Source organism: Bufo gargarizans, chromosome 2, assembly GCF_014858855.1.
Source record: "Bufo gargarizans isolate SCDJY-AF-19 chromosome 2, ASM1485885v1, whole genome shotgun sequence".
In the NCBI taxonomy this organism is placed as follows: Eukaryota; Metazoa; Chordata; class Amphibia; order Anura; family Bufonidae; genus Bufo; species Bufo gargarizans.
In genome coordinates, this window is record NC_058081.1 from 298,101,544 (window position 1) to 298,124,146 (window position 22,603).

The following is a 22,603-nucleotide window of genomic DNA, read 5'->3' on the forward strand; positions in this document are numbered from 1 at the left end:
CCTTTGTGATAGCTTCTGTTTACCAGATTAAACTTATTTTGTCTATTTTTCCAGGTTCAAAAGAAAAATTATAGGGAGGAGAAAAAGAGGGCTACGAAAGAGTTGCTCAGCACCATCACAGACCCTTCTGTTATTGTCATGTCAGACTGGTTGAAGGTGAGACAAGCCATTTTCTTATGCTTCTTATAGTATTAGTATTTAAAAGGGTTTTCCAAGATTTTAATACGGATGTCATCAGTTTCTGATCAGTGGGGGTCCAAAACCTAGGACTCCCGCCTATCAGCTGTTTGAGAAGGCACTGACGCTCCTGTGAGCACTGCTGCCTTTTCCGTGCTCATCAAGCACAGCGCCGTTCATTGTATAGCGGCTGTGCTTGGTATCGCAGCTCAGACCCATTCACTTTTATGGGGCTGAGCCGCTCCTAGGCCAGGCGACTGATAAACATGTCGTCACTGGGCTACTGCGAGTGCTGCTGCCTTCTCGAACATCTGATTGGCGCAGGGTCCCAAGCCTCGCCCACCCCCCACACTGATCACCTACTGATGACCTATCTAGAGGATCGGTCATCAGTTATAAAGTCTCAGAAAGCCCCTTTAATGTATGTGTGTCAGAATACGTAAATGCTACATAGTGTGACTTGATACATGCCGTTTAACTTCCTTTAGTTTGATCGTCATGATATGTTTTCATATAGATTAGAGGAACGTTAAAAAGCTGGACAAAACTCTGGTGTGTATTAAAACCAGGAGTCCTTTTAATCTACAAAACCCCCAAAAATGGACAGTGGGTAGGCACCGTGCTGTTGAATGCGTGTGAGATCATTGAGAGGCCCTCAAAGAAGGATGGCTTCTGCTTTAAACTCTTCCACCCTCTGGAGCAATCTATCTGGGCTGTTAAGGTGAGCAGTACAATCACGTTCATATTTGAATAAAATGCTAGTAGTAGTTTCAATACCGCTTTCTAACATTGGAGATCCCCTTGGGGAAGATTTATAATGGAAAACCGGCTTAGCTGCCCATAGAAACCAATCGGATGTCACCTTTCATTTTTGAAAGAAGCTCTGAAAAATGAAAGGTGGAATGTGATTGGTCTACTAAGCCAGTTTTAATTTAAACCAATTTTGATCAATCTCCCCCACTGTGTCCTTTTTTTCTTTTCTTTCAAGGGTCCTAAAGGTGAAGGAGTAGGATCCATTACTCAGCCCCTTCCAAGCAGTTACTTGATTATTCGAGCTGCCTCAGAGTCAGATGGTAAGTATTATGTTTTCTGCAGGAAAATGGTTGAACACAGGTGAGCTGCAATAGCAGACACAACCCATGGACTTAAAGAGAGCAGCCATGTAACAGCCCTTAAAGTCTCCCCTAATGCCCGGGCCCCTAATATAGGTTATATGCCTGTATGCCCGCCGATGCATCTCCCTGTCGCACTGATCAAAACATCCAGCAATGGGTGGGGGTCGGGTTGGAACGGCAGCCAATAGCAGGCTGCTACGAGGTCGAGCCTCCCTAGCGTCACCCGTGAAAAGAGTGCCAGAGTGGGACTGTATAAAGACCCCCCTCCCCCCTCGATAGTAACATCCAGTTGCTGATTCATTAAGAAACCTCTAGTAGAAATAATTGAGGGGAGCAGAATAAAGGTATATGAAAAGAGACTGCAGAATGTTTATTGCATGTGGAATAAAGTTACTGAGTAACAGACATGTTAGGAGAGGTGACATGTCTTCTTTATATTTATTCTAAGTAAATCTGCTATCTTTTTGGTTGGACACAGTACAATTGCTGTCTTCTATTCAGTGGGGTTCACCAAGAAGTTAGAAGTTCCTTCAGTGGGAATTGTAAGGCAGACTATTAAAGGGGTTTTCCGGGATTCATATATTGATGGCCTATCGGATCTTGGCGTCAATGGCCTAGGAAGAGGCCGCATCGCTCATCAGAGTTCCGCAGCCTCTTCAAACATATGATGAGGGTGCTGGGAGTCAGACCCCCACTGATCAGATATACTTGACCTATCCTGAGGGCTCACCATCAGTAATATGAATCCCAGAAAATCCCTCTTATTTTTCATTTGTCACAGCACGTTGACATAAATAGCACATCTATACTGAATACCTGTCTCTCAGTTACGTTTGCTTTTTAAAGCGATCTTCATTAATAGGACTATCTGTCCTTAGACCTTGGTGGCATATCACTGGGATATGCCCAGTTGGTGGAGGTCCAACTACTGTGACTCCTGCCAGTCTCCACATCAGAGTGTCAGAAGCATCATTAGGACAGTTCATTGACACTGGAGCAGGCACCTGGGAGAATTTCTAAGTATTTTTGGAACACAGTTGTCATTTAAGTTGATTATCTTTGGCCATGAGATATTGGCTGTGATAACAATAATCCTTTAGGGCTTTTTTCCTCCGATCCGCATCCGAGTTCTGTCTGCATCCGTATGTCTGTTTCACAAATTATGTCCTATTTTTGTCCATATTACAGATGAGAACAGAATATTTTTTTTAGATAATGGGACTGGAAAAAAAAATGCGGAGTGTACATGGAAGTTATCCGTATTTTGGGGATCTGCAATGTGAACACGGTTGTGTGCATGAGACCTTGACATGAGCTTGGATGATGAGCACCTATACAAATGAGCGTGCATATTATTCATTATATCCCGTATGATGTGTCACTTTCATTAATGGTATACCTTCAGGTAATTGAGGCAGTGCCAGTGGATACATTTAAAGGGGTTGTCCGGGTTCAGAGCTGAACCTGGACATATCTCCATTTTCACCCTGGCAGCCCCCCTGACGAGCATCGGAGCAGTTCATGCTCCGATGCTCTCCTTTGCCCTGTGCTAAATCGTGCAGGGCAAAGGCATTTTTTGGAGATCCGGTGACGTACTGGGATCTCCATGGGGCTGCCAGGAAGCCTGGTGATATCACCGGTCATGATTGGCAGGCTTTAGCGCTGCCCTAGCTAGTAAAATGTCTAGGGCAGCGCTAAAGCACACCCATCACAGCCGGTGATGTCACCGAACACACTGCAGTGTGTGATTGTAAACAAAAGAGCCCGTGCCCTTCGCGATCTAGCGCAGGGCAAAGGAGAACAGCGGAGCAAGAACTGCTCCGATGCTCAAGTCAGGGGGGCTGCCGGGGTGAAATTATGGGTATGTCCGGGTTAAGCTCTGAACCCGGACAACCCCTTTAAGCAGTATAGAGAATGCAGAATTTTCATGGCCCTAGCATTTCGAGCATTAATGTGGAATAGCATGCCAAGCATAGTCTGTGCTGTGGGTGTAAAGCAAATTCCACTACAGCTGCTTATCTTCATGTCCACTAATAAGTCTGACCCCGGGTTCATGTGTGAGCTTTCCGTGTTAACTAGTTTAGTGACGTTTAATTGAGTTTGCATTGTGTCAATGAATTAATATAGTGTAATATTTCCCACCATATGGAGACAGCTGACTGTACATTACTGTGCAAATGTAGCAGAAAGCACACGGTTACAGTTATCGTGCTGGCCAGCGTGCAGCCTTCTGCTTGCGTAATACAACCGGTAATTGCTTACAGAGACATCTATCTGCGGCTTTCCGGCACAACAAATGCATACCGTTACCATAAGCAGCCAGATTGTTTCCTTTATAACGTGTTCCATCTATTAGTCAGAAGAAATATTGTAAGAATGGGATCTGCGATAACCACTTTGCTTTGTGTGTTGTTGGCGTCATTGTTGCGAGAGTGTAGAATTCACCAGTGCATATACACTGTACATTATAATGCCAGTCTATTGGGCTGCAGAAAAACCTGCATTGGTTTTTGGGCAGTGCTTCAGGATGAGTAGATGTCTTCCAGGTTCAGGCACAGATTTCACACATTTTGCTTTAGATTTAAGACCGTATCCTTGTCTCTAAATTACATCTGTATTGAAATACTGCAGGTTAAAATGTACATAAAATAAGGAGGCAGAAAAGTCATACACGATAATATTACGTAGTGCACAATAGCAGGCATAAAGCAAGGAAAGCCTTTCCTTAAAGGGGCCGCCTCACCTCAGACATTGGTGGTATATCGTTGCGATATACCACCCATCTCTAGAACGCGACACAAGTGCGCTCCCTCAGCTATTTTTGGAACTCCCATAAAGGTGAATAGAGAGCGCGCTGTGTGCTCATTCACTTTAGGAGCCCCGTTCTAGAAAGAGTTGCAAGTCCTACCTTTGGGATCCGCTCCTATCTGACATTGGTGACATATCCTAACGACACAACCCACGTAATCTACCATAACAATGCTAACTGGACTAATTCCCAAATAATGGCAGCTAGCAGTTGCCAAATAAAAGATGGCACCTGGCTGATCAATGTGCACCTCACTGTTGGTGCCTATGCCCCTGGTAAATACGATTTCTTATTATGTATTGATACTTTTGCCTCGCCACTTGTCAAAGTCCATGCCTAAGTGATCTGTATGTCCTTCAACTTGTCTCCTAAAAACAGTACAACAATAAAATTAGCAAAAAATAAACCTGCTGTTAAACCAGACATTGGCCTGTGCAACATATGATCAGTGCTCTGAAATCTGCCTCCATAGATGTCTCACCAGCAACTAGGGAGCGCCTGTACTTAGAAAGCCACCTCTTTGCTTGAGAGGATAATGCACTAAATTTTAGATTCTACTTTACCCATTGACTGTTAAGTTGCTTTCTGTTCTTTGTGTTTCCGCTGACACATGGGAAAACATTAGTGAAATTTTAGTTCATATTCCCCTCTCCCATACCATTCATTGGATTTTTTGATTGCTTATTTAGCATTCTGCCATAGTCTGTGCAATGTGTACTGGAAAAGGTTTTCTTAGTAGATTTATTTTTTTTCCCTAGAGTTGATTGAAGATAATTGAAGATAAGCATATTTTGTGATACTTTTGTGCCTTGTCATGTTTATTATAAAGCAGCGGTTGTTGGAGGCCATTCTGCTCTGCACAAATCCCACCCTTAGATGTCCTCTGGCCTTGATCGTACTGTAGGTGACTACGATACTTTGTAGGTTTTCTTTCTGAAATGTGGTGTTACAAGATTATTATTTTGGCTGGATATGACAATGCTGAGACTATTTATCAGGATTCTGTTGTGTAGCAGGCATCCAGCAAAAAATAAATTACTTGCCAGAACCTATTAGAAGTCAAGGTAGGAAAAAAAAAATCTGTCAAATAAATCATAACAGGTTGTTCATATCCATTATAAAAGAGTAATTCATGACACAGGTCCTAAAAACACTTCAGTAGCTTCTACATTCTCCCTGTAGAGGTTGTATGAAAGTACACAAGATGCACAATACTTAAGAAAAATCCCAGCCATCTCATTTGATTTCTGTGTGTCATTGAATATCAGCCATTTCCCCTCGCCTCATAAGCCTGGGTCTGGCAGTAAGGCAACTGGCTGCAGAAGCAGCTTTCCAGCCACTGCTCTGCTTGCAATAGGAGACTAGGAATGTGAAAATGACGTCTTATGACCTAGGCAAAGCTCTGAGGCCGTGACGCTACAGCGAGCACTGGTGCCTTCTCAAACAGCTGATCGGGTGGGGTCCCTGGTATCAGAGGATAGGTCATCAGAAAAAATATCTTGGAAAACCCCTTTACCTTTTTTCCCTATACATTGTAAAGCCTTCTGCTGCCAGTGTGTTCTGTAAGGTTTGTATGACTTGCTATTGCTCACTTCTGACAGAAATTTATTTTTGTTGTAATCTACCATAAATTCAGATCTCATTTCGATTTGGTAGCAGTCTTGGGTCTAGGGCAGGTTTAACTGATGTGTAAGCTTTTCGGGATAATACGCAAGTAACACGAGATGTAGCTTTTATAAATCTCTTGTACACTAGGAAGGTGCTGGATGGACGCTCTAGAACTGGCTCTGAAGTGCTCCAGTCTGTTGAAGCGCACCATGATCCGGGAAGGTAAAGAGCATGACCTGAATTCCTCTGGTGAGAATAGCCATGTCAACTTCTATGGCCTTCTGAGGGCAAACAACGTCCATAGCAATGAGAACTTCCAGTAAGTAGTCTGGCTGCATCTTTCCATTGTGAAGAACATGAGACAGCAATAAGCCTTGCACATAATTTTTTATTTAATATATTTTTTTTTAACTAAAGCTACTCTTGCTCTTTTCATTACCTGAAGTCCTTGCCCCGTAAATTTTGCCTCTTGCATATTTGTTTTGTGCAGTTCATGCTTCATAAGAACATGTATTGGTACATAGTTGGTGTCCACCTGCTTTGTATAATTTCTATTGAATGAGCAGCTCGTGTTCATATTTAAGAGAGCTGTTCTGTTATTACACTCTGTTTAACTAGGTTGAATGACAGTGAAATTGAAAGGCAGCACTTTAAAGACCAAGACACCTATTCAGATAAATCTGATAAGGAGAATGATCACGACCATGAGGAGTCTGACAACGATGGACTTGGTAAAAGTGAGGAGAGTGACAGTGACACTTCAGAAAGACAGGATGACTCTTTCATTGATCCTGAACCTTCTGAACTCATTAAGGAAACCACATACATAGAAGAAGCACATGAAGAGTTGGGCGAGGTGAGCAGAATACACAGCATTTTGCACCTACTAGATGGATCTGAACAACTTTCTTGTCAGTTACCGTACTTCCCATTAGGAAGCTTGAAATACAAGCTCCTGCAGTCACAGTACCTTTCAAATCAGGATTGTACCTTGTCCAGTTTTTCTATCCAGGTGATAGTCAAAGTGTGCCCCCATATTACTGATTTAGTAGAGATCGAAAGCCTTCCTCCTTAACCCTAGATAAAGAACAGGTATATTTCCGTACCGGTTATGTTCTCCTCCTGGAACAAGGCTACTCTGTGTCCAGAGCACGTGGAATCGAATCACATCATTCCATTCATTGTTTTCATAACTAATAGGGATGTTGTGAGACAAATAGAGGTGCCCAGCAATGGTTAGAACATAAAGATTACTTATACATGCTAGAATAGTTTTTTTGTTAGAGCTTTATTTTCACAACATTTTTTTCCCCAAGGCTGGCGAGGCATCGCAAACAGAAACTGTGTCAGAAGAACACAAGAGTCTGATCTGGACATTACTAAAACAGGTTCGGCCAGGAATGGACTTGTCCAAAGTGGTTCTTCCCACCTTCATACTGGAGCCCCGCTCTTTCCTAGACAAGCTGTCTGACTATTATTATCATGCCGACTTCCTGTCTGAGTAAGTGTGAGCACCCTTAATTCATCATTACTATAAAATATCTCATGTGTGAACGTCTTCAAGCTACTAATAGTGTAGAAGCAAAGACACTAGACTCCAGAGTACTCGGAATACAGTTTACTATTGGAGATGCACAAATGATGCTTTCAAGGCTGCATATGAAAGTACAAATTTTAAGATTTTGGTGCTGATCACAAACCAAAACGGTGCAGCCTTGACATGACTGAGGTCATACTAGCAGTGGATAGATAGAAGTGATTGGAAAGAAATTTGCAGTTGCTTGTTTGCAGTGAAAACAGTGGCTACTTTAGACCTAATATAACAGAGGTCAGCAACCTTCGGCACTCCAGCTATTGTGAAACTACAATTCCCAGCATGCTCTATTCATTTCTATATTTCTACCCCTGTAATATAAGATCCCAAGTTTACCAACCATTCGCAGCTAAGCGAAGTCTCCAGTGAAATTCAAGAAAGCAGTAGCAGAACAAAGCTGAGGTATTTTCTAACCATGGTGGTTACACGAGAACACTAGCAGTGGAAATGTTTACCACTTACAGACCATATTGAATTGTAACCCTTAACCCTCGGTTGAGCTTTCCAGGTCTTACCAAGTCCTCATGTGATACCTCTTTATAAATTATTGTTCTCATAATTATCATTCTGTGAATATTCCCTAATGTATGTCTGCAGACAAATAAGATAATAATGGAGGTGAATGTGAACGAATGAAGTGCTACAACCAACTATCTAAAATTGTCCAAAATTAGAATGAGCTTCTTGGTGTTGAACATTCTGCACTTGTTTGGTCATTGTGTTAACGTTTATATCACAGAGAACTCAACAGACTGATATCTAATAAAATCCTTATGTGAGTGCGCTGTGTCCGTGTGTCACCAGTTTTGCACTGGGCATGTGCGGCGTCCAATCGGGACACAGCGCTCCGCACGGACACAGCGCTACACATAAGTTTCCCTGCAGCCTGACTTGTCGGCCGTTTAACCCCTTCCATGCCGTGGTCCTTAGGGACCCCTGTATGGAGGGGCTAAGCATCAGACCACTGCTCTGCTGTGGCAGTGGCCCAATGCTTGAAAGGTAAACTGATGGAGGGAGCGTCCCGATGGTTACCATGTCAACCAGACGCCTTCACAGGCATCCGGCTTGCTGTGTTTGCAGACCGCACATCGCCGGCATTATAATAAAAAATGTAATTAAATAAAAGGAAAAGAGCAGGCACAACCACCTTCTGGGGTATAAATCGGCAGTTTAATTCAAAAATAAAATCAATAATAAAATCCCATATCAGCAGTCACATTCAATCAATAAACACAGCATTCAACATGGCAGCAATATATAATAGGTATTGGGGTAGTAGCAACAATATAGCAGCTAGAATGTAATAGCAGCAATATGTTCAATGGTAGAAGCAATATAGTCCAATATTAAACTATATCAGAATAACTCCATATGGATAAGGATATATAAAAGAAATATTTAGAAAGAGGTCTCCTTAGATGATAAAAAAGTTAGAGGAAGTCCCACTCCTAAATATGTAGAGTCGTAATATGGGGATCGCCGTCAAGAGTCTGATAGACAGCCCAACATATGTAAATAGTGGTATTCGTTCAGTATGTCACTGAAAACTCTTACCGCTTGATGTCTTCTGGCGTGTTTTGTGAATTATCTTGGCAGAGAACTGCCTACTCACGTGTATACTCGGGCACAAGACAGGAAGCGGAGTGTAAAAGCTGTTCACAGGGATGCTGATTTCACGAGGTCAGGAGCACTCCGTTGTGTAGCTTAGTGGGTGTGTCTCGTGACTCTGTAGGTCAGGTGATCTTGACAACCAGATCAGATGGTCCGGTCAGGTGATCCACAGGTCCTATGCGTTATGGAGAACTGTGTAAGATTTCTTCTTTTGTGCGCAAGATGTCTTTATACTTTAGGTCCGGACCGGTAGCAAAAAATGTAGAAGCCGCAGTTTGCTGGTTGCTATAATAGAAAATGCCTTTTCTTGTCTGCAATTGCGGACAAAAATAGGACATGTTCTATTTTTTTCCGGAACGGAATTGCGGATCCGGGAGTGCGGATGCGGACAGCACATAGCATCCGTTCCGGCCCCATTGAAAATGAATGGGTACGCAAAATCCAGAACTGATCCAGAAAAAAAATTGCGGACGTGCTAATGGACCCTTAGTGTGAGTTCAATACACTGCCGTACATTATATAGTATACTGCAGTGTATTGTAAGCCATAACACCCACTGGATCTTGAAGAACCAAGTGGTTCTGGGTCCCCCCCCCCCCCCAAAAAAAAAAACCTTCCTAAAATTGGTTAAAAATGTAAAAAAAAAAAAAAAAAAAAAAAAACATTTTTTGTATCGCCGTGTCCGTAAGGACCTGATCTATAAAAGGATTGTTACTTTTACCGCATGGTGAACACCATAAAAAAAAAAAAAAAAACTATGATGGAATTGCAATTTTGCCCACCACACTTCCCCAAAAATTGTATAAAATGTGATAAAAAAAAAAGTCATATGTATCCAAAATTAGCACCAATTAAACTGTGACCTCATCCCACAAAAAATGAGCCCCTACATAAGCCAATCATCAAAAAAAATATTGCTTTCAGAAAATGGAGACACACAAACCATAAAAAATCGCATATTAGGTATCGTCATGTCTGTAACAACCTGCTCTATAAAAATAGCATGTGATCCAACCCATCTGGTGAACACCATAAAAAAAAAAGTGCCCAAAAATGTATTTATCACCTTACATCACAAAAAGTGTAATACCAAGCAATCAAAAATTCATATGTGCCCCATAATGGTACCAATCGAACCATCATCTCATACTGCAAAAAATGAGAACCTACCTAACACAATTGCCGCAAAAAAATTAATAAATATGGCTTTCAGAAAATGGAAGCACAAAAACAGGATTTTATTTTCAAAAATGATTTTATTGTGTAAACTAAAATAATAAAAAAAAAATGAAAACAGAAGCAAAACTGGAAACCCAATTTTTTTGTTGTATTGCATTTAATTGCAGTTTTTCTTTACAATATTATTCATAGCATTTACAATGTTTCATTTCATTTTTCAAAAATAGAAAAATACAGCAAAAATTTGTTTTTTCACTTTTTATCCATAATAAAACCAAAAATAATTGAAGTTCAGAGAAATTTACTCATTCACACTTCCATGCCCAAGCACGGCCCATAGACAACTATAGTGCTGTTTCTTGATAAAAAATGGAGACCCATAACTGGTCTCCGTGTAATGAAATATACATAGTTGCTTTGTACCTCTAAATTCCTCTTAAAATTTAGATTCATGCCATCACTTCAGGATTTCTGATTTAGTGTTTGTGCGTTTGCTAGGGCGGCTTTAGAAGAGAATGCATATAGTCGAATGAAGAAAGTCGTCAAGTGGTATCTTTCAGGATTCTACAAGAAACCAAAGGTTGGATTTTCTTTTTTGTACTTTGAATTTTTCAAACAGTTTAAAATTGATGTTTCCTTTATTTTCTCTTTCAAGGGAGCATGTCATCAGCTTTTTGAGTACTCAAATCATTGATTCGGACAGTAGGATCCCTAACCAGCCCTGCCGCTGATTGATCTCCCCTTTGCCTCATATTTCAGAGCTGCTAGCGCTGACGTCAGAAGCAACAGGGATTCCAGTCAGCGAGCAGTAGGCATGAGATGACTGCATGACTCTATACTATAGATATCACATTTGTATAGATCACATGCTGCTATTAAATGTATCTTTCCAATCAAAGGGAAATCTACAGAAAGTACCAGGGGCATAGTTGCAATGCCATTTAACTGTAATACCATCCAAAAAATGTGTAAAGATTGCAATGCTGTGGCCATCCCATCCATGGGTAGCAAAACGGTTGTGGTCTTGTAGTTTACTCACGTGACCGCTTTCTTTACTGTCCATAGCTGCCTCCTCTTCTGTGCAGGCGCTGGGCCTGTTCAACTACTTTCTAGTGCCTGTGAAGAAGAGGGTGCAGCCATGGACAGAAAAGAAGGGATTTACGCTTTAAGGTAAATAATAGCTTTGTGTCTAGGGAGCCCCTCTACTCTACATTGGAGGGTGCCCTCATATTTTGAGGTGACATTGTATGAACTATTTATTTTGTCATTTATATATGTGTAAGATTATTATATCCCCCTTTTATATGACTAAGGAATGAAGCAATTTATTTGTTTTCCCTTTCCTTCCTTCTCTCTCTCTCTCTCTCTCTCTCTCGTTCTCTCTCTCTCTCTCTCGTTCTCTCTCTCTCTCTCTCTCTCGTTCTCTCTCTCGTTCTCTCTCTCTCTCGTTCTCTCTCTCGTTCTCTCTCTCTCTCTCGTTCTCTCTCTCGTTCTCTCGTTCTCTCTCTCTCTCTCGTTCTCTCTCTCGTTCTCTCTCTCTCTCTCTCTCTCGTTCTCTCTCTCGTTCTCTCTCTCGTCTCTCTCTCGTTCTCTCTCTCGTTCTCTCTCTCGTTCTCTCTCTCGTTCTCTCTCTCGTTCTCTCTCTCGTTCTCTCTCGTTCTCTCTCGTTCTCTCTCTCGTTCTCTCTCTCGTTCTCTCTTAATTTATTTGCCCTTTATTGCACTCTTTTACCATCTCCAGGGAATCCCTTTTGTGAACTGGTGAACCAAATATTCTACACAAGTCACACTATTGCTTTGTAGAGTAGAAATAATCTATCTCATGACGCTTAGTCAATGTATTTTTTTTTATTGTGAGAAACCATCTTGTTTGTCTTCGAAGCAGAAGACTGACACTTCCATTTTCCATGGTTATATAGAAGAATTTAATTTCAGTTTAAGAGGATGTGAGAAGGCTGTCCACTTACTATTGGCAGCCATAATAGGTCAGCCAGTCTATGGCGCCACGTAGACATGTAATAATCATAACATGTCCCTCATCTTTTACCTCTTATCTGTGTAGGGCCTGAAGAAACCATACAACCCTATTATTGGAGAAACCTTTCGCTGCTTGTGGATACATCCGAAAACTAGCAGCAAGACCTTTTACATTGCTGAGCAGGTATGTGCTGCATGTCTAACCCCACTTTGTGTGAAGCGGTGTTGTTTTTGGTGCTAATCAAGATCCCCAAACTGTAACTAACTTTGTGTAACTACTGTATAATACTTAAGACTAACCTAATATAAAGCATTTGTGCTAAAACTACACCTTTTAGATTGCCAGACAATCCCTTTCAAGGAAATCGGTCACCAATATTTGGCCTATATAAGTCATGCTACATGGTTTACATACCTTTTTAGTATTCTTTTGTGAGTTCGCAATCGCCAAAAGATGTTTGTTCTATAGGCAAGTTAGGCACAAATGGGGTCATTTATCAAACTGGTGTAAAGTAGAACTTGCTTAATTGCCCATAGCAACCCATCAGATTCCACTTTGATTTTTCAAAGGAGCTGTCCAAAGGTGGAATCTGATTGATTGGTTGCTATGGGCAACTAAGCCACTTCTACTTTACACTAGTTTGATAAATGACCCCAAAAGTGCCCACTAGAGCGTTTCCATACTTCCAAAGAGCCTAATCCTGCCTATTCAGTGAGCCCATGGCTGCCTATTCAGAGAGCCCAGTGCGCTCCCAACTACCTGTAATGTCACCAATGCCCTCCCCCTCTGCGCACCACCGTACATAGTAAGGACATTGGCCTCACTGTATGTACTACATGTGCACAGCACCTCTGGCCTCATCACTCTCTATCTGCCCAGTGCTCACTAACTAAACTGGCAAAATGGATTTCCCCATAATCATGTACATATAAGGAGGCAGGGAAACCAGAATCAGTTAGGAGGTTGCAGAGGAGACACTTTACAGGAAGTTTCCTAATAAAAATACACACATTTAGCATATAATAAACTGTCTTACAAAATCACTTCACATGACTGTTCCTACACCATAAAAAAGTGAAACGAGAGTTATACTTTAACCCCTTAACGCACAATGCCATAGATCTATGACATTATGAGCCAGGGCTTGTATGGAGTGGGCGGCTGCGCTGAGCATACGCGGTGGGTGCCAGCTGTATAATAAAGCAGGCTTTCGGCTGCAATGCCTGGGATTGAAGAGGATGCCGAAACTAGGACGGTCATTTAACCCCTCCGATGCCACGGTCAATAACGATTGCGGCATCTGTGAGGTTAGGCAGAGGGAGGGGCAGCCTCTGCCTTCCAAGCAGAGCCCCCGTAGTGAAATTGTAGGGCTCCGATCAGTTACTATGACAGCATGGGGCCTTTGGAAAGTTCTCAGAGCTGTTATGGTTAACTGCCTGTAAAGCCGAGCACAAGGCACGGCTTCATAGGCAGGCAATGGAAATCCCATAGACCATAATAGTTCCCTATTATTTTTTATAGGACAAGTGATCAGAAGAGATTGCAGGTTATAGCCCTCTAAGGGGGCTAAAAGTTGAGTAATAAATAAAAATATTAGAAATTCATATCGCCCCTTTTCCCCAAAAATCCACACCTGAATCGTTGGTATGCGAACAAGGAAGATAGAACATAGACACCAGTGTTTCTTTGACTAGCAAAATACAGTCTCTGGTCAGAGAACTGTTAAACCTAGGCCACCACCCTTTTGCTAGCCCTGAAACCGTAATTCATGATTTACAAGGGACCACAGTGTTCCCTGCATGTAAGGAATAGGGAGCACTAAATGAACCTTTGTACGGGTGTGAAAACGGCATCATAGATAGATTTGAGCTTTCTGTACACCTGTGAGTATAGCTTAGGTGGAAGTAAAGGATTGTGCATCAGTGCAGTCAGGCTATGGAGGTATGCTTTAACCCCTTAGGGACACAGCCTTTTTACACCTTAGGACCAGGCCATTTTTTGCAAATCTGACCAGTGTCACTTTAAGTGCTCATAACTTTAAAACGCTTTGACTTATCCAGGCCGTTCTGAGATTGTTTTTTCGTCACATATTGTACTTCATGACACTGGTGAAATGAAGTCAAAAAAATATTTTTTTTTGCACCAAAAAATACCTAATTTAACAAATTTTTGGAAAAATTTGCAAATTTCAAAGTTTCAGTTTCTCTACTTCTGTAATACATAGTAATACCCCCAAAAATTGTGATGACTTTACATTCCCCATATGTCTACTTTATGTTTGAATTGTTTTGGGAATGCCATTTTATTTTTTGGGGATGTTATAAGGCTTAGAAGTTTAGAAGCAAATCTTGAAATTTTTCAGCAATTTACAAAAACGACATTTTTAGGGACCAGTTCAGGTCTGAAGTCACTTTGCGAGGCTTACATAATAGAAACCACCCAAAAATGACCCCATCTAAGAAACTACACCCCTCAAGGTATTCAAAACTGATTTTACATACGTTGTTAACCCTTTAGGTGTTGCACAAGAGTTATTGGCAAATGGGGATGAAATTTGAGAATTTCATTTTTTTGTCTAATTTTTCATTTTAACCCATTTTTTCCACTAACAAAGCAAGGGTTAACAGCCAAACAAGACTGTATCTTTATTACCCTGACTCTGCCGTTTACAGAAACACCCAATATGTGGCCGTAAACTACTGTACGGCCACACAGCGGGGCATAGAGTGAAAGGTGCGCCGTTTGGTTTTTGGAGGGCTGATTTTTATGGACTGGTTTATTTACACCATGTCCCATTTGAAGACCCCTGATGCACCCCTAGAGTAGAAACTCCCTAAAAGTGACCCCATCTAAGAAACTACACCCCTCAAGGTATTCAAAACTGATTTTACATTCGTCGTTAACCCTTTAGGTGTTGCGCAAGAGTTATTGGCAAATGGGGATGAAATTGGAAAATTTCATTTTTTTGCCTTATTTTCCATTTTAACCCATGTTTTCTACTAACAAAGCAAGGGTTAACAGCCAAACAAGACTGTATCTTTATTACCCTGACTCTGCCGTTTACAGAAATACCCAATATGTGGCCGTACACTACTGTACGGCCACACAGCGGGGCGTAGAGTGAAAGGTGCGCCGTTTGGTTTTTGGAGGGCTGATTTTTATGGACTGGTTTATTTACACCATGTCCCATTTGAAGACCCCTGATGCACCCCTAGAGTAGAAACTCCCTAAAAGTGACCCCATCTAAGAAACTACACCCCTCAAGGTATTCAAAACTGATTTTACATTCGTCGTTAACCCTTTAGGTGTTGCGCAAGAGTTATTGGCAAATGGGGATGAAATTTGCAAATTTCATTTTTTTGTCTAATTTTCCATTTTAACCCATTTTTTCCACTAACAAATCAAGGGTTAACAGCCAAACAAGACTGTATCTTTATTACCCTGACTCTGCCGTTTACAGAAACACCCAATATGTGGCCGTAAACTACTGTACGGCCACACAGCGGGGCATAGAGTGAAAGGTGCGCCGTTTGGTTTTTGGAGGGCTGATTTTTATGGACTGGTTTATTTACACCATGTCCCATTTGAAGACCCCTGATGCACCCCTAGAGTAGAAACTCCCTAAAAGTGACCCCATCTAAGAAACTACACCCCTCAAGGTATTCAAAACTGATTTTACATTCGTCGTTAACCCTTTAGGTGTTGCGCAAGAGTTATTGGCAAATGGGGATGAAATTGGAAAATTTCATTTTTTTGCCTTATTTTCCATTTTAACCCATGTTTTCTACTAACAAAGCAAGGGTTAACAGCCAAACAAGACTGTATCTTTATTACCCTGACTCTGCCGTTTACAGAAATACCCAATATGTGGCCGTACACTACTGTACGGCCACACAGCGGGGCGTAGAGTGAAAGGTGCGCCGTTTGGTTTTTGGAGGGCTGATTTTTATGGACCGGTTTATTTACACCGTGTCCTGTTTCAACCCCCCTGATGCACCCCTGGAGTCGAAACTCCCTAAAAGTGACCCCATTTTGGAAACTACGGGATAAGGTGGCATTTTTTGGGGGAGTATTTTTAGGGTAAATATAATTTTTGGTTGCTCTATATTACATTTTTGTGAGGTAAGGTTACCAAAAATTGAAATTCTGATATTTCATCTCCATTTGCCATTAACTGTTGAGGAACACCTAAAGGGTTAATAAAGTTTGTATAATCATTTTTGAATACCTTGAGGGGTGTAGTTTCTTAGATGGGGTCAATTTTAGGGAGTTTTTACTCTAGGGGGGCATCAGGGGGGCTTCAAAAGGGATATGGTGTCAATAAAAAAGGCCATCAAAATCGGCCTTCCAGAAACCATGTCGGTCCTTTCCTTTTGCAGCCTCCCTTTTACGGATACAGCAGTTTACGACCACAAATGTGGCGTTTCTGTAAACTGCAGTATCAGGGTAATAAATTTTAACTTTTGTTTGGTTGTTAACCCTTGTTTTCTTACCGGAAAAAACGGACTGAAATGGAAAAGTGCCAAAAATAGCGGTTTTTTTTTTAACCGTGTTAATCTGGGTAGTTAGGTCATGGGATATTGTTATAGAGGAGATTCTTACGGACGCGGCAATATCTAATAAGTCTACTTTTTTTTACAATTATTTAGGTTTTTGACTATTATCTTTTTTGATACAACTTTTTTTTTGGGTATCTCTAAAGTCTAAGTGTAATTTTTTTAATTTTCTTTTAGCCAATTATCTTATGTGGGGGCTCATTTTTTGCGGGATGAGCGGACGGTTTTATTGGCACTATTTTGGGGGCTATATGACTTTTTGATCGCTTGCTATGAAACTTTTTGTTATGTAAGGTGACAAAAAAAAAATTTTTTGCACCTATTTTTTTTTTTTTTTTTTTACTGTGTTAATCTGGGGGTTGGGTCATGGGGTATTTTTATAGAGGAGATTCTTACGGACGTGGCGATACCTAATAAGTCAACTTTTTTTTTACAATAATTTAGGTTTTAGACTATATTATCCTTTTTGATACCCTAAAAAAAAATTTGTATCTCTAAAGTCTAAGGGTCATTTTCAATTTTTTTTTTTATCTGATTATCTTATGTGGGGGCTCATTTTTTGCGGGATGAGATGACGGTTGTATTGGCACTAATTTGGGGGCTATATGACTTTTTGATCGCTTGCTATTAAACTTTTTATTATGTAAGGTGACAAAAAAAAACTTTTTTTGCACCTTTTTTTTTTTTCTGGACCGTGTTAATCTGGGGGGTTAGGTCATGGGGCATTTTTATAGAGGAGATTATTACAGACGCGGCAATACCTATGTCTACTTTTAATAAATTATTTTAGTTTTTTTGGGTGTCTCAAGTCTGAGAACCATTTTTTTTTTTTATCCCATGTCAGTCCTAAATTGGGATATAAATTTAGTACTCCATGGAAGTGTGATACTCCCTGAAGCAACCGTCAATGCAGAGGCCCGGATGATCGGGGCATGTGTCGCACTGAGTAGTCGTGTCCTTCCGTATCCCCCTCCTGCGACACACTCTGCACTTTTTTTGGGTTCGTCCCTTCTTTCCAGTATGGGGGACCACACCTGGAAAGTGTTGGCCAGGGACGATCCGGGCGCCTACAGTTCCCGAGGTACTCCGGCCTGCTCTTTCCCGGTCCGAAAAGATCAGGGCCTTGAGGACTGCCTCATAGAACTGGAGGAATGTCCCTGTGCTGCCAGCGCTTCGGGATAGTACAAAAGAGTTGTACATGGCAACCTGCACCAAGTAGACCGCAACTTTTTTGTACCATGCCCGGGTTTTGCGCATGGCGTTATATGGCTTGAGGACTTGATCCGAGAGATCAACTCCTCCCATATACCGATTGTAGGCGACGATACAATCGGGCTTGAGGACCGTTGCCGCGGTACCTCGCACAGGGACAGGGGTGATGCCGTTACCATGAATTGTGGACAGCATAAGGACATCCCTCTTGTCCTTATACCTGACCAGCAACAGGTTTCCAGTGGTAAGGGCACGGGTCTCACCCCTGGGGATGGGTACCTGGAGGGGGTGGGCAGGGAGGCCGCGTTGATTTTTCCGCACGGTCCCACAAGCGGACGTGGATCTGGCGGCAAGGGACTGGAACAAGGGGATACTGGTATAAAAGTTATCCACGTACAAGTGGTAACCCTTATCCAGCAGTGGGTACATAAGGTCCCACACGAGTTTCCCGGTAACACCCAGAGTGGGGGGACATTCTGGTGGTTGAATCCGGGAATCTCGCCCCTCGTACACACGAAATTTGTAAGTGTACCCTGAGGTACTCTCACAAATTTTGTATAGCTTCACGCCATACCTCGCCCGCTTGGAAGGCACATACTGGCGGAAAATGAGTCTCCCCTTGAACGCAATGAGAGACTCATCAACCACGACCTCCCTTCCAGGTACATAGGCCTCCATGAATTTGGCCCCAAAGTGATCGATGACCGGCCGTATCTTGTACAGACGGTCATGGGCAGGATCACCTCGGGGTGGACATGCTGCATTATCGGAATAATGCAGACATTTCCTGATGGCCTCAAACCGGGAGCGTGTCATAACCGTACTGTAAAGTGGGGTCTGATATAGGACGTCCCCACTCCAGTACAGCCTGGCACTGGGTTTCTTGACCAGGCCCATATGCAGCACGAGGCCCCAAAATGTCCTCATTTCGGCTGCACTGACCGGCGTCCAGCCACCGGGCCTGGCCAAAAAGGAGCCCGGGTGTTGAGCGACGAACTGTTGGGCGTACAGATTCGTCTGCTCCACCATCAGATTTACCAGTGAGTCACTGAAAAAATGACAAAAAAAGTCATATTCAGTGTAGCCCACTGTGGAAATCTGGATTCCTGATTGGCCTACAAAATCAGGAATCACGGGCTCGTATCGCTCTGGGCTACACCAGACAAGTTCACCGGCAGGGTGCTCCGGTGGATTTAACTGGTGGGCCGGGAAACCAGTACGAGCCCCAGAGCTGCTCGTACTAGTGTGGGCCACAGGGTCCCTAACATGGCGGTCCCCTTGCTCCGCCTGGCGGCGTCTCCGCCGCCTTGGGGGCTCATCATCATCGCTAGATGATGAGGAGGATGCGGATGACAACAGGAATGTGGGGTCATCCTCATCCTCACTGGGACTCTCGGACTCGGAGGCAAGCTGGGCGTATGCCTCCTCGGCCGAGAACGTCCGGCGGGCCATAGGGGAGTGTGTGTCTGCGTGTATATGTGCGTGTGTGTAACTCTTTATTTGGTGTGCGTGTGTGAGGGGGCACGGGTGTTCACGAACTCACCCTAAAACTAACAGAAAAAAATAAATAAAACTAACTAAAAAAAGGGCAAAAAAGTGAGGAAAAAAAATTCAAAACTGCTGATCAACCGTCCGAAGTTGATCAGCGGTGGGGTGTGCGATGCGCTTACAGTGGCCGGACGCTAAGTGCCGGTCACAGTCAGCGAACTCAAAAAAAAAAAAAAAAAAAAAAAAAAAAGCACCCCAAAAAAGGTGGTGGGGGGGGGGGGCAAGTGGCAGGGGGAGGGGGGCAAGTGGCAGCACCCCTGGGGGGTCTAGGGTCACACAGCTGTGCTGTGGACCCCAGACACCCTAACTAGGGTGATGCAATAAAAAGTAAAAAAAAACTAACTTTCCCTTTTTTTTCCCTGCCTATCCCAAACTTTCCCTAGCTGTCCCTATGTACCTGATGGGGTGCTGGGGCACAGATCGGGTCCTGGGGGCACAGATCAGGGGTGCTGGCAGCGATGGTGGACACAAGCAGGCAGCTCCTCTCTCCTCCGGCGCTGGAACACAAAAGGAGGAGGAGAGGGGCGCCTGCCTCTTTTGAATCTGCCGCCGCACCGCCCCCTGACCAATCAGAAAGCGATCCTGAGTGGTGATGTCACCATCACCACTCAGGATCGCTGGATGGTGATTGGTGGAGTGAAATCACACCACCATCACCATCCTGTTCCGGGTTATCGGGTCTTCAGAGACCCGAATAACCCGGAAACGCAGAAAACCGCAGGTCTGAATTGACCTGCGGTTTTTTGCGATCGCATACATGGGGGGGTCACCGGACCCCCCGACGCATTTGCCCCAAGTGCCTGCTCAATGATTTGAGCAGGCACGGGGTTCCGATCGCCGCCGGCCGCGCGGCGGTGATTGAAAATGCACAGGGCGTACATGTACGCCCTGTGTCCTTAAGTACCAGGGCACAAGGGCGTACCTGTACGCCCTGTGTCCTTAAGGGGTTAAAGGGAACCTGTCATCACCTTTATGCAGCCCGTTCTAACGGCAGAATAAAGTAGGGACAGGTGAGATGATTTCAGAGGTCTGTCATTTAAAAGTTAAATGTAAGTGGTTGCCGAGAACCAACATTACAATCATTGCAGACTGGGCCTGGAAAAGCGTCACGGCCACCAGAGAAGAGTCCTGGTTATCCATGAAATGAAGTCCTGCTCTCCCTGCTGATGACTGACAGTCCTCTACCTGGTTTTCCCCATTTCTCTCTAGGAGAGAACTGCCAACCATCAGCAGGTGGGTGAGAAAGCAGGAGATTATGTATAACCAGGACTCTTCTCAGGTTGATTTCACTCTTTTCCAGGCCTGAGCTGCAATGATTATGATGCTGGTTCTCAGAAACCACTTACCATCAGCTCATGAGTGACACACCGCTGACATCAGCATTTCTGTCACTAATGTACGCTGCCCTCCGTGAGGCGATGACAGGTTCCCTTTATTATCTTTCATCTAATTCCATTATCATAGAGTGAAGATGTATTATAATAGGAATTTACAAATACGATGCATAAAATGTTTTCATGATTATTATAAATCTATGTTCTAGCGTAATGTAGTTATTGTCTTATTTGTATAATAGGTTTCCCATCATCCACCTGTCTCTGCCTTTTATGTCAGCAACCGAAAAGATGGATTTTGTCTTAGTGGGAGTATTCTGGCCAAATCCAAATTTTATGGTAAGTTTTGGGCATTCTTTTTGGTCTTCAAGGAATATTCACCATTGATTTAATTTCTCTGATGCTGCACTCATGAACTTTCTATAGCCGTGTAAGCCTCAGTTCTGTGCCTTCTTTCCTGAAGGTAATTCATTGTCTGCTATCCTGGAAGGAGAAGGAAGACTGACATTCCTCAACAGAGGAGAGGACTATACCATGACCATGCCATATGCCCATTGTAAAGGTAGACTGTCACACGTCCATAGTGCCTCATGTCTTTGTGTTTTGTTTGGTAGATATGCCATTTTATATTTCTTTTATCTACATAGGCATCTTATATGGCACAATGACGCTTGAGCTTGGTGGTAGTGTCACCATTACATGTGAGAAAACGGGTTACAGTGCCGTCCTCGAGTTTAAACTTAAGGTATGTATGCCCTTCTTTTGTTATGCACTGAGTGGCCTCTTTATTGGGTTTCCTATCAGACTGTAGGAGCATTATATGCAGAGGTATATATTTCATATATCTGACCATAATATGGCTATTGTGACATGGAGAGGAGCAGAATCCTTGGTGACTGATGAAGAAAACAATTCATCCAGTGTTGAGCTGGTGGGTCATGTAAAGGACTTTTTCCAATTTCCAGTAGATTGTCCGCTTTTCACTGATCGACTACTGCAGCTGCTGACCTCACGGAGCTGAAAACCCCCAAGTACTGACCCTGGTATGGTGAACTGCTCCGCTGAATGCTTATTGAACTAGGATTGGAGCAGAAGTAGCGCTGTGCGTAGTGTGCTCAACACTTCAAACGCCTGGATCGGCATGCAGGATTCAATGTCTCCAGATAATAGAGCACTTGTAAAATAAACTGCCTAGCTTAATGGGTTACAACTGCAGCCTTTCACTGGGTGCTCACTGAGAGAAGGGATGCAAGACTGTGGAACAGACTGAGAAAACTTCCCGGTATCGGCAACTTCAGTGACCTGTTCGTTCACAAGTACGGTGGGGCATGCTGTGCGCCACATTTTCTTGTGTCTATGAACAACCGAGCTGCTTCTTGTATATTAGATATACCTAATAAATGGGCCACTGAGTGCAAATGTGCTGTGGAAGTGCACTCTTGTGTTTCTTTTAATTCCTTTATTTATGTTGAGTCCATCTGCTTTATTCCCGCGGCCGATAATAAAATAATAAAACCGTAAAAGGACTACAAGGTACGTTTTGTTTGCTGTGCAGGTATACAGTTCATACTGGCAGATTTTTCAAGGAAACCTGCAGAGCTTATAAAAAAAGTTAAACTGGATATACATGGCAGTAATGCTTAGATGAACTGCTCGTTCTGCATATGTCATCCTATAGCTCATTTGGCTTTCCTGGAATTGATGAGGACACCATCAATTATTTTTGCTCTACATGCATGCTATATACCTGCTTGCTGTAGTCTTCCTATTTTTGCTGACTGTATGTTTATATACTCTATCCTCCCAGACGATACTATATAGATTTTTTAAGTTATTTTTTGTACTTGGGAAAAACAGTAACAAAGATTCATTACCCCCACTGC

General features: G+C 42.8%; 1 protein-coding gene across 9 annotated transcripts in view; it reads left to right on the plus strand.

Moving 5' to 3' along the window:
* Positions 1 to 22,603, plus strand: part of OSBPL8 (oxysterol binding protein like 8) — a 240,915-nt gene that overhangs the window by 198,381 nt on the left and 19,931 nt on the right. For all 9 annotated transcript variants that reach the window (XM_044280415.1, XM_044280417.1, XM_044280416.1 and 6 more), the window contains 11 exons: positions 55 to 156; positions 695 to 898; positions 1,166 to 1,250; positions 5,857 to 6,028; positions 6,328 to 6,565; positions 7,026 to 7,210; positions 10,592 to 10,673; positions 12,155 to 12,253; positions 20,963 to 21,059; positions 21,184 to 21,282; positions 21,368 to 21,465. In XM_044280415.1, coding sequence (XP_044136350.1) covers positions 55 to 156; positions 695 to 898; positions 1,166 to 1,250; positions 5,857 to 6,028; positions 6,328 to 6,565; positions 7,026 to 7,210; positions 10,592 to 10,673; positions 12,155 to 12,253; positions 20,963 to 21,059; positions 21,184 to 21,282; positions 21,368 to 21,465 — 1,461 coding nt within the window. The remainder of the gene's footprint in view (positions 1 to 54; positions 157 to 694; positions 899 to 1,165; positions 1,251 to 5,856; positions 6,029 to 6,327; positions 6,566 to 7,025; positions 7,211 to 10,591; positions 10,674 to 12,154; positions 12,254 to 20,962; positions 21,060 to 21,183; positions 21,283 to 21,367; positions 21,466 to 22,603) is intronic.